Source organism: Zingiber officinale, chromosome 3A (assembly GCF_018446385.1).
Source record: "Zingiber officinale cultivar Zhangliang chromosome 3A, Zo_v1.1, whole genome shotgun sequence".
Lineage (NCBI taxonomy): Eukaryota > Viridiplantae > Streptophyta > Magnoliopsida > Zingiberales > Zingiberaceae > Zingiber > Zingiber officinale.
In genome coordinates this window covers 161764957-161783480 of record NC_055990.1, presented here as the reverse complement: position 1 = coordinate 161783480, position 18524 = coordinate 161764957, and the positions used below count along the sequence as shown (strand labels likewise).

Here is an 18524-nt window from a genome sequence, read left to right as displayed (position 1 = left end):
GGGCTCGCGCCTTGGTCAAGGGCTAGTTTGGCTCAGTTCGAGCGCCCGAACCAGAAAACTCTATCTGGCCACGCTATCGCGATCTGTTACGTCATGGATAAAATTTTATCCACACCCAGATGCCCGGATCATGTCTATAAATACAATCCTGATTTAAGTAGTTAAACACAACACTTGTAAAAAAGTTCTCTTTCTGTTCTACGATTGTGTGAGCTGTCAACGTTGTAAGAGGCAACTCCTCCCAAAGGAGATCTACATAGTGAGCTTCACTTGCCTTGGATTAGCAATTCTTTGATTGCAGACCAAGTAAATCTTTCTTACATCTGTCTTTATTTTATGAATTTATTTTCTATTATTATACAAGTGTTTGCCTAACTTAGTCCGAAGTTTGAGAAAGGTTATTTTTCTTTTTAGGGCAATGCCCCATCTGAACTTCAACCAATTGTCAGGTCCCGTAAACACATCTAGACTTCCTGCCAGATATCAACGTATCTGGTATTCTGGTGCAAGTTATCAACCTAACTAGATTTTAGTATGGTGTCAGATCTTATTAAGTCTTTCAGTCCTTCATACTTGATAAATAGATTAAAACACACAACATCTAACTTTAATCATTTGTCATACATCAAAACCTGAGTTTGATTATTAGTACTAACTATACCAACAAAACAAACTCAACCAAGCTTATTGGCACTATCGATACAAACTCACGTTGCCGAGTTCGAATCCGAGTCAAGCCACGGATCCGTATCCGGTTTGAAAGGTTCCAACATCATTGTAAATCTTGCTTTAGTTGAAAATTTGTATAACATGATTTCTTATTTAACTTGTAAATTAGCTATGTCCAATGTCCAAGTCAAGACATTCCAAAAGGAAGTAAAAGCCCTTAAAGAGGAGACTAACCCAAATTCTTTGACTAAACTAGTTCAAAGTGAAACTAAAACTCAAGTCCAACAACTTGAGGGAAAAAAAAATTTACTTTGAAAATTCAAATCAAAGAACTTCTGAATTCATTGAAACAATTCATATTAGGTTCCAAAAATCTTGATATGATTCTTGAAAAATAAAGGGTCATGTACAATCAATATGAACTAGGATATAAGGCTAAGTCTCACTACAAATCATATTTATCAATTGTTAATTGAACCATTAGAAACTAAGTCCAAACATGGGTTTTTAAAACAAGTTCGATTAATAAAGTTAAACTAAAACAATATTGGATTCCCCAAATTCATTATTTAGATAGACCTTATCGAGGTTATGATCAAAGGAAAGCTAATAGAAAAACTATTTTTGTCATTAGATAAACTTGCATGTTTGTTTGATTTACAATTTTCTTTACATGCTTATTTCTATTCTTAGCTTAGAATGATTAGATAAGAACTTAGACTTCATTGAGACTTTCCCAACCTAGTACCAGAGTGGAACGAGATGATAGTACGTTAGGAAAACTTAGTCTAGAGAGTCAAGTAGGGCAAGACGTACCCGACTTAGTCTACTTAGCTAAGTGAAACTAACCGAAGCTACCTCGCCATATCCTAAACTAGTTAGACCAGGGTTTCTTAAGAAAAAAGCTAAGTATATAATTTCTTTTAAATATTTTGTCTAGAAGTAGTCGTTGCTCCGATACCCAAGAAGACTCCTATAAATCATCTCATAGTTTGAAAGCTAATTTTTAAAATATGCACTTAACTGACTAATAGTTAAACATGAATATAACTCAAATGTCAATCAATCCTTAGAATTATATTCAATTAATAAAAATAAAATTAATAACCATCTTACATAAACTATAAGATTCCCTATTTAAAAATCTAGAAATGTGTGAGATGATTTAGGACTAATTTAAAATGAGCTTAATCAATTAAATTTAAATAAACCATAATCAATTAAACCTTTAATAATCTTAATCAATTAAACTTAAATAAACCTTAACCAATTAAACCTTAATCAATCTTAATCAATTAAACCTTAATTAAATAATTCAACCTTAATTTTAATTTAACTTAATTAATTCAATTAACTCAAAATTAATTACTACTTCTCACTTTAGTTAATCAAACTTATAATTTTAATTTTAACTTAATTCATAATAAACCTCAAACATAAACTTAATTAAACCTAAATTTAAAATTAATAATAAACTTAATCGAACTTAAACTTATTTAACCTAATTAAGCTTACTCAATAATTACAAATTAAATCCAAATTCAATTAACTCAAACTTAATTAAAAATTCTAAGAGTGAAAATAATTCTTAAGATAAGCTTAATTAATCAAATTAACTTAATTAAACCTAATTAATAAATTTAATTTACTTAACCTAATTAATCTAATTAATTCAACCTAATTAACTAATTTAATTAAAAATTAATTAATCCAATTCAAATTAAAACCTATTTCACTTAATTAATTCAACCTAATTAATTAACTAATTTAATCAAAATTTAACTTAATTCAAAATTAATTTAATTAAAACTTAGATATTCTAATTAAAAATCCAATTAATTAATCCAACTTACTTAAGTTAATTAAAACTTACTTAATCTAACTCAATTAAAATATTAATCAAATTAAAATAAGTTAGCCTAATTAATAAAAATTCATTCAAATCTGACTTAGTTAATTTAATACAAATTTAACTAATCTAACTAATTCAACCTAAACTTACAAAATTAAACAAGAATAATCAACTCAAATAAGCTAAATTCAATTAAGAATGTTAACATAAATGATTAGTAATTTAAATTTAATTTTACTTAATAATTTCGACCAAAATTTAAACTTAATAAATTAAATTTAAATTACAAATTCTAATTCGAATAATCTAAAATTAAAATGGGATGCATGCGTGGACACTAAGGGACCCAATTATTCTTCCTTAGAATTTTGTCAAAATGGTATGATTTACTTATGGACTATAGAGACAATTTCCTAGAATATTATGCATGCTTGAACTATAAGGACACAATCAACTTTAATTATTTAAATTCTGAATGTTCAAATTTAAGCTTACTTCTTGGATTTAAAATTATATTTTGACATTTAAATATTTTTGAAAAAGAAAATATATTTTGGGTACTAATATTCTTTTTTCCAAAATTGACTATTTTTAAAAAATATTTAATTTTTTTTTAAACGTCCTTATTTTTCCCTTGGCAAATTTTCAGGTGCATATTTTTTTTAGAAAGGTATTTCAAAATTTGTCTATGATATGTTTTCAAAAATACCTAGTTTAAAGTTTAAACTGTTTTAAAAAGGTTTTCAAAATATGTCTATCTTTAAATGTCTTTCAAAAAAAAAAAAATAACTATCTTATTTTATGCCCCTTTCAAAAAGGAAATGACTATAGTTAATTATTTTTTTAAAAGAAAGTTTTCCAAAAATACCTATATTTTTCAAATAAATGCCTATTGTTAATTATCTTTCAAAAAGTACCTATCTTATTTTTCAAAATGTATTTTTTTTTTACTTAACAATGTTTTTATATATATATAAAGGGGAAGAAATAATAGGTTAAAAGTTAATATTTTAGAAAAAGTTAATTTTAGAAAGAAAATGTAAATTTTTAAGATGTGTTAATATTTTAGAAAAGGAATTAATATTTTACCAATAATATGTAAATTTTCAAGATGCGTTGATTTTCAAAATACGCATGCATTTAAAACGCGGGCGGGCATATGTGAAAATTCTATACTTGAAAATTAATTTGGAAAATGTTATTAACACTTGAAAATTTTTTTAAAGTTTTTTGTTTGTGTTAAGTGTGTTTCAAAATGCTATGTTTTAACTAACGGTGAATCAGATTGTCATAAATAAAAAAAAGATAGATTATTTGTGTTAGAAGCAGTTTGAACTTATATTTTGATATTGGTAAAGGTTAAAAGTTAAGGGTTATTGTAATTTAACGAACTTAACTAAGTGTACAGGAAAATCCTAGTTGAGACTGGACAAAGAAGTCATGTTCGAGTGGATTGGGCAAGAAGTCCTAGTCGAGTGAATTGAGCAAGGAAATCATGGTCGAGTGGATTAGGTAAAAGTCTTGGCAGATCAAGGATGTTGGGTAGAAGTCCTATGGGTCAAGGATATTAGGAAGAAGTTCTAGGGGTCGCGGACACTAGGCAAAAATTTAGATGGGTCAAGAATCAAATATCTAGCGAGAAGTCCTAAAAGTCAAAATTGAATGCTAAACAAAAGTCCAAACAGGTTTGGAGAACAGGATGTTTAGTAAATAGATAAACTCTCTTAAGAGGAGTGGGCGATGATACATTCCGCATGAAGGAATAGTAGGCGTCGGTTTGACCCAGAATTTCACTGGAAATCCAAAAGTCAAGATCAAACAGTCCAAATTTGACTCACTCTTTTTATGCTAAATATCATTATTATATATTTTTTGTGTGCTAACTTTGTGATGCAGGTGAGAAGCTGGACTAAGGGAATTCTAGGCGCTTGAAAGAGATCTAGGCACCCGGGTGTCCGAGCGTCCAGAAAGGATCCAAGCGTCTAGAATACCCTGAACCCATCCACGCATGCAGTAGAGTTGGCTGGCACATGTTAGACTCCAGAAGCATGGAAGGGATCCAAATGTCTGAGAATAGATAGAGGTGACTTAGACTAAGTTTCACTGAGGTACAACCACGTCAACGGTCTAAGCGCTCGGAAATGATCAAAGCACCTGGAAGTGGATTATCGTCAACGGAGTCTTATCGAATCAGGTCAACTCTAGGCTCTCGAAAAGAATCCAAGCGCCCGAAATGCCTTATAAAAGAAGACTTTGATCAGCAGCTTAGAATACTCATTCCATACGACTTTCATTTTTTGCATGCTGCTCCATAACCTTCATTATAATGCTAAAACATTGCTCCGACAACCAACGCTTTATCTTCAATTCTTGTATGTTGTCGGTATAATTTATTTATTGTTTTGTACTCAAATTTTGTAATTTTTCGTATTTTATTGAATTGTCCAACAAAAGCACTGAACGAGTGCGGGCGTCGATGAGTTGTGAACCAAGTAAAAAGAAAGTATCTTAACATTGTTTTTGTATTCGTTTAATTCCGCTGCATTTATCTCTCATATTTTCCATAAAAGTAAAAAGTGACATGTGCTATTCACCCCCCTTTCTATCGCTTACTCAGACTATATATATATATATATATATATGCTCTAAAATTCAAAATAAGCACTAAATTCTATTCTAATAGCCAATTTATTTATCACTAAGAAAAGATGAAGTGTGTTCATCAACCTCATGCAATTCTTTTGCAGTCCATTCATCCCTCTCTTCCTCAACAAATTTCCACCAGCCAATCCTTTCTCCTCGGCGCCTCTCTATCTTTGGAAATCACACAAAATAGGAAGACAATGTGACTGGATGGAGTTCCATTGCACCATTGTTTTCACCAACAAATCCTTCTTCTTCCAAGAACAAGAGGCTTCATGTGCAGGTGAAAGACCAGCCAGCAGTTTCCTTGGAAAATAAATCCAGGTGGGCATCTGCTCGCTCGCCTGCTGCAGCAATGTCCTCCCTTGCAGCCATCGCATGCAAGAGAGGAGGGGCAGTAGCATTTAGATCGCAATCAAGAGCAGGATGGCCTTCGCCCTGGTCCATGGCCAGTGAATTCAGCTCCCACAGATGCTCTTCTTCTTCCTCTTTCTCTTCGTCTTCTTCGCAACTCCTTGCGAAGCCTAAAGCCAACAGGGTGTTCCTTGTTGACACATTGGCCTTGGTGAAAAGCTTGGAGGTGCAAGGTCTCCCCACAAAGCAAGCAGAAGCCGTTACCTCTGCCATCACAGAAGTCCTCAACGATACTCTGGAGAGAGTGGCTCAGTCCTATTCCCCAAAGGAGGAAGTGCACAAGGTATGAAACTATATTTACCATTGAAATTTATTGTTGTTTTTATCAACCTCAATGGAAATTGCCATTGCAGAATCAGTTGATCCAAGATGCCAATCTCTCGAAGTTCAAATCGTTCATAGAAAGCTCCCAAGTACAAACATGTCTTTGATTGTTTGTCTTCCTCTTTTTGTTTTGTTTCATTAGTTTGATCTATTTGTCGATATGGAAACAGGAGCACCATTTCTCTTCCCTGCAAAGAGAAGCCGAAAAGCTTCAGGTTGCCATGGAAAAGATGGGCAGTGAGCTCAGGTTCTTGCTCATGCACTGTTCTTATTTTTATTACTTCAAATGATGCTGATCCTCTGAGCTGCGATAGGTATGAGATCGACAAACTTGCTGCCGGACAACGTTTGGATCTAAACCTCGAGAGGGGGTAAGTGATCCAAGAACACAAACAACAATTGAGAACTCGCAATCAATCTTCAGCTTGATGAAATTGTGTTCTTGTTGAATATAGGCAGATGCGAGATGAACTAGCAAAGCAGAATGCCGAAACTACTCTTTTCACCACCAAGCTTGACAGGGTAACTTACAAGTGTTGTGTAAAGCTATTTTGGTGGTGATTAAGTATGTTTCCTTTTTAAGTGTGACTGCTATTTACAGGAAATTCACACATTGAGAGCACAATTAGAAGCTGCAAAGTATGATGTGATAAAATACTGCATGGGAACACTAGTTTCTATCTCTGCTGCTGGCCTAGCAGTCGTGCGCATTTTGTTGTAAAAACATTGTCCTTTCTCTTTCACAATTGAGATTTTCTAAGTTCTATGATTCTATTTTTTCTTTAAAAAAAAATTATTTGCCATACATTTTGTTATCATGTCTTATTTTGAAGAAGAAAAATAGATCTCTAGACTTGCATTCACCTATTCACTGAGGTAGAGGCAACCTCCAACTGCCTAGTTTCTAACCTCTTAAACTTGCATGTCTCAATTAAGGCCATACTGTGAGAAACAAAGATATTTCAAAAAAAAAAAAATGAATAAAAAAAATATACAGCCTCTGTTGAGCAAGATGGTATCTGAAATATACCTTCTGAGTGGAACTTAACTTGACTCGGACATGATCAATCGGAACTTTGCAAGATAATGAAATGATCATCGCCGATATTCTTCATGGGATCACCAGCACTGCCTCTACCAATGTACCAAGATATTGAACCTGTGCCAGGTTAAGAATGCAAAAGAATGTATGTGTGAATTTCTCCATCAATAGTTGAAAAAAGGAATTGAAGACTTCCCATTTTAGTTGCTTGTCTTTTTGTTGCATCAGATCTTGAAGAACTATACAGACACATCTAAGGCAAAGTTGGCTTTGCTTGGTAGAAGTTTGGATAGTTAGATAACTCACGAAGATAATATTTTAGATTATTTTCGCAATTGGAATAGAATTGTCATCGAAAAATAAGGTAGTCACATATGAGATTAGCTAGACAAACAACAACACATTTGAGGGGCATTGTGAACATTATTGAGGGTAAATTGCATTTAGCATAGTGCGAACCTGTTGGAGGAGACACATCGGGTTCTTTGGTTGAGTGCAATAAGATAGTCCCAGAAATAACTGTAACAAACCCACACAATTCTGAAGCTATACTGTTGATATCTTGGCCGGACCAATCCTATAGCAGAATTGAAAGTGAGCAAGAACAAATAATGACGCTTAATCATTAAGTTTTTGTTACGTATACCTTGAACATTATTGCACTTGCAACTATTGTCAGAGTGGTAAACATGACATAGTAAATTGGTGACACAATTGCTGTATTGAAAGTGTCCAGTGCCTGGTAGAGAGAACCAAAGAGATTTATAAAACTCATGTTTTTGTATTATGGAGAAATGATTCTTCATTAGAAAACCTAGGTCGTTTCCCTCTACCATTTGTATACGCATTATGATGAAAGGGATTATTACAAATGACTCTTGTACTCCTCACATATTTATATATAAAGACAACAACATTAGTAACATGATTGCTAGTGTGTGTTCAGTTGATCATGTTAAGTGTATACCCACCAGAGATAAAATGACATGTTAGAACACAATGTAACATGCTTCGGAAGCGCTACTCCTACTCCATGGCCTATAACGTGCTTGGTGCGCCACCTCCAAATAATCCACTACTATCATCTCTTTACGAGACATGATGGGGTACGCCTCTACCATCCAGGGCTCAAGCCTTGACCCAATCAATGGGATTTCACAAGTTAATACAAGCTTGACCCTTGATGAGAATTTCACTAAAGCATATACTCATATCTTCCAAAAGATTAGAGTTAAAGATTAGCGAAGAGGTAAATTACCAATAGTTTAATCATTGAAGTATTGCAATTCTTCTCCAAGCTCTTGGATCCTTTTAAGAACTTGCATTACTTGAGCACAGGAAATTAGAGATGTTTTGATGAGTTTTTCTTGCATAAAAGCTCAAAAAGAGCTTATATACATAGCCCTCAAATGAATCACTTTTGATTGCCTCCAGTTTACTAGAAAACGTCTCTAGTCGACTAGATGCACACAAAATGGCTGTTGGATGATAACGACTACAACACATTTAAAACTCAATTAAGAACAAAATATTTATAGTTTAGTTGTGCCAATAAATGTGCCAGATGATCATGGAAAATAATTGATAGAGATTAAAAAAATCACATTTTCTCAGTACAGATTATGTTGCACAAACCTTATTTAAGTAATTCAATTGAGAGATGACACAAACAAGGGCAATTGTGGCAAAAAGCCAGGTTTGGTAATATGTAACCTGACTTGTCCCCTCTAATGTAAGTCTGATAGCAACTCCAATGGCTTTTACGCTAACAACCTGTAGGGACAAATTCAAAGGAACACACAAGACAAAATGGCATCATAAGTGACCAAATTGAAAAGCTAATTATGTAGCTAGAGTATGTACAGTCTTGAGATTTGGAAGCATTTTTTACCGTTAGCGATCCCATTAAGGAACAGATGCCCAAATAAATCAATATGTTTGTTTGCCCATATAGGGGTTCAAAATATAATACCAAGGCAAATACTACGAATAATGTAGCTGCAGCATAAACTAAAAATGCTGGAAAAAAAAGAGAAAATAATGTTAGTGATGTTTTCAAGATTTTTAAAGTTAACTCTCCATTAATATAACAGAATTAATGATAGCTTATTACCAGGTTGAGTGGCTAGCTTCCAAATTTCTTCTACAGAACTTGGGGATTGTTCCTGAGGTGCATGAATCACAATGACAATAGAACCAACAACACAAGATATACAACCCAAAATGCCCATTGTCTGTAATCGTTCCTTCAGCATCAAGTGTGCCAATACAGCACTGCTCAAAAATAAAAGTTTGTTAGTTCCAATGAAGCTTTAAGCATTCAATCTTTTATATCAATACCTGACTATTATGCTTAATGCCCCCAAAGGAGTAACTAAAGCAGCTGGAGCAAAAACATAAGCCACAAAATTTGCAACCTCACCAAGGAGCACTGTTTGTCAAGAAACTTTCAAATATCAACAACATAGCAAATCTTGTTTTGTGTGTTATAATTATCAAAGCACTACAATATTCCTAATATGTACTCAGTTAGCTTACTTGTGATCATTCCAATCCACCAGAGCGGTTCTAGTAAGTAAGTATATCCACCAACTCCTATGAATCAAGGAAAAAGGTTAAAAAAATTCAGTCATATTCTACAATAAACTGGCCAAAATCCCTAAAAATATAAATAAGAGAAACAAAATCTTGCAATGGAAAAGATTATGTGAATGGAAGTATCATAAGGAATCAGTCAAGAAGGGAAAGCAGAGATGATTGGAGTTTTATTAGAGTCTATTTGCATGGACACAATCATCATACACATCATCCATATTATTTGCCTTGGGTTCAAAACCAAAAATCAGCTTTGAACCAACATCAACTTTGCGTATTGGAAACACCAAATTGTTAATCATCTATGAGAAATAATGAGCTTAGCTGGTCAATGCAATGCCACCAAATTGTTTATGATTTCGTTATCCAATTATTCATGAGATAGCAAAGCTAAGACCAGAGGATGCTAATACTCATCAATAGGAAAGAGCTGCAGCTTCTGCTGGTAATTCAGATCTTCTATGATGGGATTCTCTATATGTCCATGGAGTGAACGTGCTAGGGCAGCAGATGCAGGTCCCAGCTATGGAGCTGGATCTGGGCATCATCCATGGGAAGCATTGAATGCAAAGATCATGGGCACAGATAAAAGAATGGGACTTATTGATTCAGTGATATATTGTGTCTTTAAGACTCTCTAGGTGTAACCTAGTTCCTAGCTAAGTTACTATCTGAATGTTGATAACAAGAAACAATGAGGTAGGCAAATTCTCACTGAGAATCCTTTTCTACGTCTACTAACTTGGACAGTAACTACCCAGACAACTGCCCTAGTTAATAGAGGGCATCTTCAGGAGTTGTAATTCTAAACCAGAGAAGAGCATTCCTCGGTTCAGGGATCAAAGGATTTAAAGTGATGAACTCAGAAGAGTATGCACTTCGCATATCAAAACACATTATATCATTCTAAGCATGTATCGTATCATTACGTGTGTCAAGTTTATAGTTTTTTGCTAAGAAAAATGCCTCAAAAACATAATTAGCATACCGGATTAGTAGAAAAGGTAAACAACGAGGTCAAAATCAAATGTTGAAGAAAATTTTACACGGAAACTAGAAAAAAAGCGCATCTTTTCACAAGAGAAAATAGTCAATCATCCAAAAGAAGCTAGGTTTTCCATTCTGACCTGCTCGGACGCCAGATTTTCCTGCACGCTTGAGTCCCTTCTTCTTCAATATGAAGCTGGATCCGATGAAGGCGCTCGAGACAAGTGCGAGAATGAAGCCCTTGGTGTTATCTGAAACCCCCATTTGTTTTTTCCCAGCCGATACTCTTACCCAACTCGCGGATCTCCTCCCTCTTCCTCCTCGGGTTCCTCTTCAGGAGAGTACGGCGGAATCGGAGCAGAACAAAAATTGAAAACGCGCCGCGCGCTGAAGGAACGAGAATCCAATGCCGCAGTTCTTTCTTTTGGAGCTGGAATTCTCCCTCCCAAGCCACCAGATTTGAATCGAGAAAGCGAGAGGTGCTTGAAGAGCCTCCGCCGTCGTCTTCCGCGACTGGGCCCGAGAAGCGACTGACAACAAGATGGAGCTTCGTCGTCCGATGTCACGGCGGATGGGACGCCGCGACAATCAAATTTACTAACCCAATTGCATACCGAACTTTCTAAATGGAGAACAATATGGGACCAACTGCATGCCGAACGGTATGGTACGAGTCCGAGTTAAAAACCTTAATAATAATTTTTTATCGGATATCGAAGCTGGAACACGTTGGAAATGGATTTACCTTCGAGAATTTTTTGTCATTTAATATGAACCCAAATTCCTACCGGCATATGGATTGGTCAGGCCGATGCTTTGCCGGACTTGGGTCAGCAATGTAGGGCGCATTGGTAATTGCTTGAAATTATCAGATATAAAAATAAAAATGGCACCTCATTTTGCCATCATCAACATTCATGCTATTTTTTTAAAAAAAATAAAATATTATTTTATTATATATTTAATATTAAAAATATCCAAAACTAATTTGAAATTTGAATAAGGCGGTCATCTAGGCAATGTGTCGTACACTATGGCTGCAGGTCTGACTCGACAGCAAATGAAGGCGTACGTCTGACAGCAAAGGCATCCCTGCGCTGAGAAGATGAGAGACAGCAACTAAAGGAAGCCGCAACCAAGATGCGCGGCCGGTGAGCAGAGATGGCGACGAGGGTGGTACGGTTGTCGTCGTCTTTGCGGAGGATACAGAGGATGGCGGAGGAAAAGATCAGTTACTTTAATGCCATTGAAAAAAAAAGTAAACATCGAGCAGTGCCAGAAGAGAACGCTTGAATAAAGACAAGTAGAAGGATGCAGCACCGTATTGGCAGGAGAAAAAAAAGGACTACCGCCTCACTGGGGCATTGCGTCGAACACTTTAGCGGCGAAGGAAACTCTTTACACTCTTCCTGACTTCAGAAACTCCAATGCGATGGTTCGAGCAGATATTTCTCTGAGATTCGATGTCAAAATCCTTATGGGACTCCGACGACGGCGTACTCGCCCATGCTGCAAGCGGCAACGACGACGCCGCCGGCGCAAAGCGGCGTCGTCGTCGCGCGCACTCCGAAACCTCTCCACGATGATGAGTCGAGATTCGTGTACATCCTTGAAATGACGGTGACCGTAGGATTTGCCTCAGAAAAGCATGACTGCGATGGTTCGTTCATCACGTGACCGGCCCATCGGGTTGATTCTTCAGTGTTAAGCCCAATCCTTTATTATTATTTTTGTCCAAAAGAATATTCTTTATTAATTTAACTAAAATTATTTTAAATTAACGAAAATGATATTCCTACTGTTGTAATATACTCTATTATAATAGCTTTTATGCTATTGCAATAATATATTATTTTTAAAATCCCGATATAAATATATAAGTTGAAGACGGACCAAGATTCTAGAATAAATTAAGTAAACGATAAAGGATGTCCTTGTCGACGTACCTGCCATGGCATTTGTCTCGTTTATTTAACACAGTAATGTTCTGTCTTCTCGAACATTCTCCTTAATAAAGCGAGCAAGTCATTAAGCGTGCTTTACCCAGCGCAAATGCACTAAAGTTTTGACTTGCGAGGCAAATAAATAAATTAATTAAGGTTAAAGCCATTTGCTAACAGCGGAATAAGTTCCAAGCGCTCAGTGCCCCTCGAAGGACTTTCTTATGCTTTCGCTCCTAATTAACGTTGACTTGAGGGGATTAATTTAATTAAAGTTGGTTAAGAATTAATTAACTTTCTGTAATTGTCTTATCGTTCTGGGTTAGGCTGGTAGGGTAGGTATCCTTTTGGTGTTGGTACTCGAGTGCAGAGGAAAAAAAGGCTGCTGCGCCCTCGAGTCACGACGCACAGCTCGCGCCCCTCCCCCGCGCTGACACACGTGACCGCACACGCTATCGCGCTCTGCTCGCTCCCCCGCCACTCTTTTTCCTGCGATTCCTTGGCCATTAACGCGACCCGGACGGTACCTTGTTCCCTCGCCACTCACCGGCTGCATGCGCTCGCATCGCATTCCCTCGCGGCTTCGCTTTTACACCCGCCAAAAGCAGCGGAAGCGAGCAGATTGTGCGAACCAGTGGAGACCGGAGAGAAGAGGAGGAGGAGGAGGAGGAGGAAGAAGCATGGCGGAGGAGGCTGCGTACCTGTGGCTACTGTTGCTGTTTTCCTTGGTTGCCTCGATCGGCTCAGCTGCTGCTGGTGGTGGTGCTACTGGTTTAGACCACGGCGACGGAGAGTTGGATGCCTTGTTGAAGGTGAAGGCTGGTCTGGTGGCGACCGGGAGCTCCGCGCTCGATGACTGGACGGCCGCCGCCGATGGTCATTGCGTTTGGTTCGGCGTCACCTGCGATCACGACTCGCGGGTGGTGGCGTTGGACCTCTCGTTTACTCCCCTCAATGGCACGCTCCCGGCGGACGTGGGTCGCCTTCGCCGCCTCGTCAACCTTTCTATTTCCTCCGCCGGCGTCCGCGGTCCCCTCCCGGCGGAGCTGGCGGCGCTCCCTGCGCTGCGGTATCTCAACGTTTCCGACAACAACTTCGACGGGATGTTCCCGGACGTTGCCGCCGGTGGGTTCCCGGAGCTGGAGGTCATCGACGCTTACAATAATAACTTTTCTGGCCCGCTTCCTGTGGGGTTGGCAGGTGCGCTGCGGCTCCGGTACCTCCACCTCGGCGGGAACTACTTCACCGGGATGATCCCTGAGGCTTACTCCGACATCGCCAACCTCGAGTACCTCAGCCTCAACGGTAATGCGCTTGGCGGGCGTATCCCGGCGAGCCTCGGCCGGCTGTCGAAGCTTAAGAATTTGTACCTCGGGTATTATAACAATTTCGACGGCGGCATACCGCCGGAGTTCGGTGGGTTGTCTTCGTTAGTCTTGCTCGATATGGGTAACTGCGGCCTCTCCGGAACGATTCCGCCGAGCCTTGGACGGCTGAAAAAGCTTGATACGCTCTTTCTCCAGATCAATCGGCTCTCCGGTGAGATCCCGCTGGAACTCGGACGACTCGACAAGTTGCAATCGCTGGATCTTTCCATCAACGAGCTGTCTGGCGAGATTCCCTCCAGCTTTGCCGAGCTTAAGGAGCTGAAGCTGATGAGCCTCTTCAACAACCAACTCCGGGGAGCCATCCCGGCGTTCATCGCGGATCTTCCAAATCTCGAGGTGCTCCAGCTGTGGGAGAACAATTTCACCATGGCGCTTCCTCAATCGCTGGGCCGCAACGGCCGCCTCGTGAAATTGGACATTGCTACGAATCGGATAACGGGGATGATTCCGCCTGATCTCTGCTTCGGCGGGCGGCTTGAGATGCTGGTGCTGATGAACAACAAACTGTTCGGCTCGATTCCTGAAGAACTCGGTGGCTGCAAGTCGCTGACTCGGGTTCGACTCGGCAAGAACTTCTTGAATGGGACGATCCCCAGTGGGCTTTTTGATCTGCCTCGCAACGACATGTTGGAGCTCAGCGATAATTTCCTATCCGGCGAGTTGCCTTCTGTGATCGGAGGGGATAGCCTCGGCACGCTGATCCTCTCCAACAATTTGATCAGCGGCTTGATACCGCCGGCGATCGGCGGTTTACCTGCACTCCAGACTCTCGCTCTCGACGCTAATTGGATCTCCGGCGCTATCCCACATGAACTAGGCCTGATGAGGCAGCTTTCCAAGCTTAATCTTAGCGGCAACATGCTTTCCGGTGTCATTCCCGCTGATCTGACCCGCTGTTCCACCCTCGGCTCGATCGATCTCAGTCGAAACAAATTGATGGGAGTTATTCCGGAGGATATCGCTAAGCTGGAGATCCTCAACACCTTGAACCTCTCTCGAAACTTGCTGGTCGGTGAAATCCCGCCGGATTTACAGCGAATGAGAAGTCTGACCGCACTCGATCTCTCGCACAACCTCCTTTTCGGCCGAATTCCCTCACAAGGGCAGTTCCTGGTGTTCAACGACAGCAGTTTCTTCCAAGGGAACCCCGGGCTGTGCGGCCTGCCGCTGGACCCTTGCCCAGAGGGGGGCAACTTCGACGGCGCCTCCGGTTGGGGCACTGTGCGGCCGCGACAATGGGACTCGAAGAGGGTGCTGCCATGGGCAGCCCTCATGGCGGCAGTGCCTCTGACGGCGATAGCGGCGAAGGGTTGGGCGCTGTGGAGGGACCGACGGAACAAGGGGTGGAAGATGACGGCGTTCCAGCGGCTGGACTTCACGGCTGAGGACGTGATTGAATGCCTGAAAGACGACAACGTGATCGGAAAGGGCGGAGCGGGGATCGTCTACCGAGGGAGCATGGCGAGCGGGAGGGAGGTGGCGATCAAAAGACTGGTGGGGCGGGGGGCCGGGGCGGAGCACGACCGGGGGTTCACGGCGGAGGTGACGACGCTGGGGGCAGGCACCGGAACATCGTGCGTCTGCTGGGCTTCATGTCGAACAGGGAGACGAACCTGCTGGTCTACGAGTACATGCCCAACGGCAGCCTGGGCGAGATGCTGCACGGCAACAAAGGGGCGCACCTGGGATGGGGCGCGAGGTGGCGCATCGCGGCGGAGGCAGCCAGGGGGCTCTGCTACCTCCACCACGACTGCTCGCCGCCCATCCTGCACCGCGACGTCAAGTCCAACAACATCCTGCTCGACTCCAACTTCGAGGCCCATGTCGCCGACTTCGGCCTCGCCAAGTTCCTGCACGACCCGGGCGCCTCCGAGTGCATGTCCGCCATCGCCGGCTCCTACGGCTACATCGCTCCAGGTACAAGTAAATTGCTCGAACACTTTACAGGCACAAAGTAAGAAGAAATAATCCATGTTTTTGCTTGTTCATCCATTTCGTTTCCACTTATAAATTTACAAATCTATCTTAGATTTTAAGCATCATTCACAGAGTTTGATGATATTCATATAAGATTTCATGCTAGTCATTCTCCAAATCTTAAATTTTTAGTATCATATTGATGTGCATTAGAATAATGACAATCTGAAGAAAGCTCAATCTCTGTGCTTCCTTCCCTGTGCAATTGTCTGGTCCACCTAGTTAACAATTGAAGCCCCTTGTAGGGATTGGATCGATCTAGACGTTCAATCCACGCGGAGCTCCGTTATTGGACCGCCACTCGCCTTGAAACCAAATAAAGGGGGGCTTTTACAGACCCACTACACTTTTGGACACCTGATACACTTTAGGAGCTCCAAACTGAGCTCTAAGTTCATCATCATGAAGTTATGATTAAGTTATGATTGAACTAAGTGTCCTTTTTTTTTTTTTTTTTTTTTTGTAGAGGCAACTACCTATCTTTATCACTCCTAATATTCTGATCGATAACTAAATTATTTTCTTTTGTTATATTAGCTGAAGTTTTCCTCAGTCTCATTCTACTCAAACTTTCATAAATTCTAATCAAATTTTCTTTTCTTATACTATATAATGGAGGTTTGTTTGACATCGGTCTGTTTGTAGCAATAACAATTTTAGGGATAAGTAATCCGGCATTTATCTACATGGTCGGACGATCAAACTAGAAATCTACAGTTTGATTTTGAGATCATTCTTATTCAAGGTTGAGTAAACTGAGTTGTGATGATATTTAAACATGTCATTGTTTGAACTTTTAGAATTTTTAGCTGAATAAGCTGTAGTGGTTAGAATCTATCGAGTTGAGCCCGAAACAAATGGAGACTGTGCTGACTTGATTCTTTTTCAGATGTTATTTTTGAATTGATAGTGTTCACTATTATACATTTTCTTGATACTTTCCTAAAATGCTATTGTCTGCATCTATTTGCGGGAGACAGAGTATGCATACACCCTGCGGGTGGATGAGAAGAGCGACGTTTACAGCTTCGGTGTTGTTTTGCTGGAGCTTATCACTGGCCGCCATCCGGTGGGCGGGTTTGGGGACGGTGTGGACATTGTCCGATGGGTTAGCAAGACAATATCCGAAGTGCCAACCGGAGGGACTGACAAAGTTGCTGCCATCTTCTCAGTGATCGACCGGAGGCTGGCCTCAACTCCAATGGACCTAATCACTAACCTGTTCAAGGTGGCAATGCTTTGCGTGGAGGAGAGCAGCTCAGCGAGGCCGACGATGAGGGAGGTGGTGCATCTGCTTTCCAATCCAACTTCCACTCTCCATGGCCTCAACTTGTGAGGGACTTAACTCATTGTTATTGGATTTTGCTATTTAAAGTATGCTATATGTCGATGATGGCAATATGTGAAGTCGATGACGCGATAGGTGTTATAAGAACTCTAATTTGATCTCAATAAGGCAAAAAATATGTATGGATGATGGCTAATGTATTTGAATCTAGATATGTACTGTGAAAGACATGAATGCATGGATATATGTATACATGTCATTTACAAATATATGCAAGTGTCTATTGATGTGTTTTGTTGTGATTGTGGAAGTTGATGATCTTGTTCTAATATGTGCAAGTGTCTATTGATGTTTTTGTCTATTACAGTTATTAATATATGTTTATCAAAAAATCTTAATTTATATCTCTATTAACTTTTAATTATAAATTCGTGGATTGCTTGCTATTAAAATTTATGCTTCTACAATTAGTTACTTTTATTGTGAAATTATATAATGCATATGAAAAGGAAATATTATTAACCTATTTCTTTTCTCCATTCTCTTTCTTACTCATTGAAATGAATATATACATATATATTTATAGATATATAATCATATTGAAATTCCTCATAAATTTACATAACTTAAGAATTTTAGAGATGATAGATTAAATAGATGAGAGAGTTTATGAAGTTATTCGGGGTTATGAGCATTCACATACTTTATTTTACAACACTCCCCTTTGGATGTCCATAATTAAGGAATCAACCTCATTAAAACTTTACTAGGAAAAATCCAATGGAAAAAAACCTAGTAAGGAAAAAGAGAACATCATTCTGTAACTGTATCACTATAAATTTACTGGACAACATAATATGGTATAGTGAAAATTTACTCCTCTTATTTGAAATATCATTTGAAATTTCTATACCGCCGCATTCCAATACCATGTACTAATTTCTTAAATATTGCTGTAGGTAATGTTTTAATAAATAAATCTGTCAAATTATTGCTAGAGCGAATCTGTTGAACTTTAATATCACCATTCTTTTGTAGATAATAAGTGAAGAAGAACTTTGGTGAAATATGTTTAATTCTATCCCTTTTGATGTACCCTCCCTTTAATTGAGTTATACATGTTGTATTGTCTTCATATAATATTGTTGGAATTTTCTTATTAATAGTTAAATCATATTTTTCCTTGATATGTTGAATCATTAATTTCAACCAAACACATTCCCGACTTACTTCATGTATTGCAAGTATTTCAGAATGATTCGATAATGCACCAAATAATCACTTAGACATTTATACATACGCCTAGATTGTTTCAATCCATACAAAGATCTTTGTAATTTAATGGAATAAATATTTTTAAAATTTCAACTTGATGCTTGAATTCTGGCATTGTGAGCCTTCAAGG

At 39.0% G+C, this 18524-nt stretch overlaps 2 protein-coding genes and 1 pseudogene across 5 annotated transcripts; 2 read left to right on the top strand and 1 right to left on the bottom strand.

Annotated features, from left to right (window-relative positions):
- The first annotated feature begins 5609 nt into the window (after positions 1-5609).
- On the top strand, positions 5610-6623 carry LOC122050853 (protein FMP32, mitochondrial-like). The gene is made up of 6 exons (XM_042611726.1): positions 5610-5861; positions 5932-5991; positions 6073-6149; positions 6217-6273; positions 6358-6424; positions 6504-6623. Exons 1-6 carry the CDS (start codon positions 5610-5612, stop codon positions 6621-6623), a joined length of 633 nt encoding a protein of 210 aa, XP_042467660.1.
- On the bottom strand, positions 6578-13113 carry LOC122053163 (probable magnesium transporter NIPA6). 4 transcript variants are annotated; one of them, XM_042615081.1, is made up of 10 exons: positions 11847-13113; positions 10667-11718; positions 9483-9539; positions 9285-9375; positions 9058-9218; positions 8836-8963; positions 8580-8717; positions 7591-7683; positions 7404-7521; positions 6578-7061 (listed from the first exon to the last, which is right to left on the bottom strand). In XM_042615081.1, the coding sequence occupies exons 2-10, from the start codon at positions 10788-10790 to the stop codon at positions 6967-6969; spliced, it is 1005 nt and encodes a 334-aa protein (XP_042471015.1). In that variant the 5' UTR covers positions 10791-11718; positions 11847-13113; the 3' UTR covers positions 6578-6966. The 4 variants fall into 4 exon arrangements, 3 of the variants coding, with proteins under 3 accessions (XP_042471015.1, XP_042471017.1, XP_042471014.1); XM_042615083.1 differs by having other exon boundaries at positions 10667-11174; positions 11272-12798; XM_042615080.1 differs by having other exon boundaries at positions 6580-6844; positions 6933-7061; positions 10667-12798.
- On the top strand, positions 13021-17418 carry LOC122053162 (annotated as a pseudogene).
- The last annotated feature ends 1106 nt before the right edge of the window (positions 17419-18524 follow it).

Excerpts from the sequence above, each read along its gene's own strand:
- LOC122053163 (XM_042615081.1), bottom strand. The coding sequence starts at position 10,790 with ATGGGGGTTTCAGATAACACCAAGGGCTTCATTCTCGCACTTGTCTCG. Across the intron at positions 9,219-9,284 it reads GCATTAAGCATAATAGTCAG|TGCTGTATTGGCACACTTGA; the intron begins GTATTGATATAA and ends ATTTTTGAGCAG. Across the intron at positions 7,522-7,590 it reads CAAGTGCAATAATGTTCAAG|GATTGGTCCGGCCAAGATAT; the intron begins GTATACGTAACA and ends ATTCTGCTATAG.
- LOC122050853 (XM_042611726.1), top strand. The coding sequence starts at position 5,610 with ATGGCCAGTGAATTCAGCTCCCACAGATGCTCTTCTTCTTCCTCTTTC. Across the intron at positions 6,150-6,216 it reads AAGATGGGCAGTGAGCTCAG|GTATGAGATCGACAAACTTG; the intron begins GTTCTTGCTCAT and ends GAGCTGCGATAG. Across the intron at positions 6,274-6,357 it reads GATCTAAACCTCGAGAGGGG|GCAGATGCGAGATGAACTAG; the intron begins GTAAGTGATCCA and ends TGTTGAATATAG.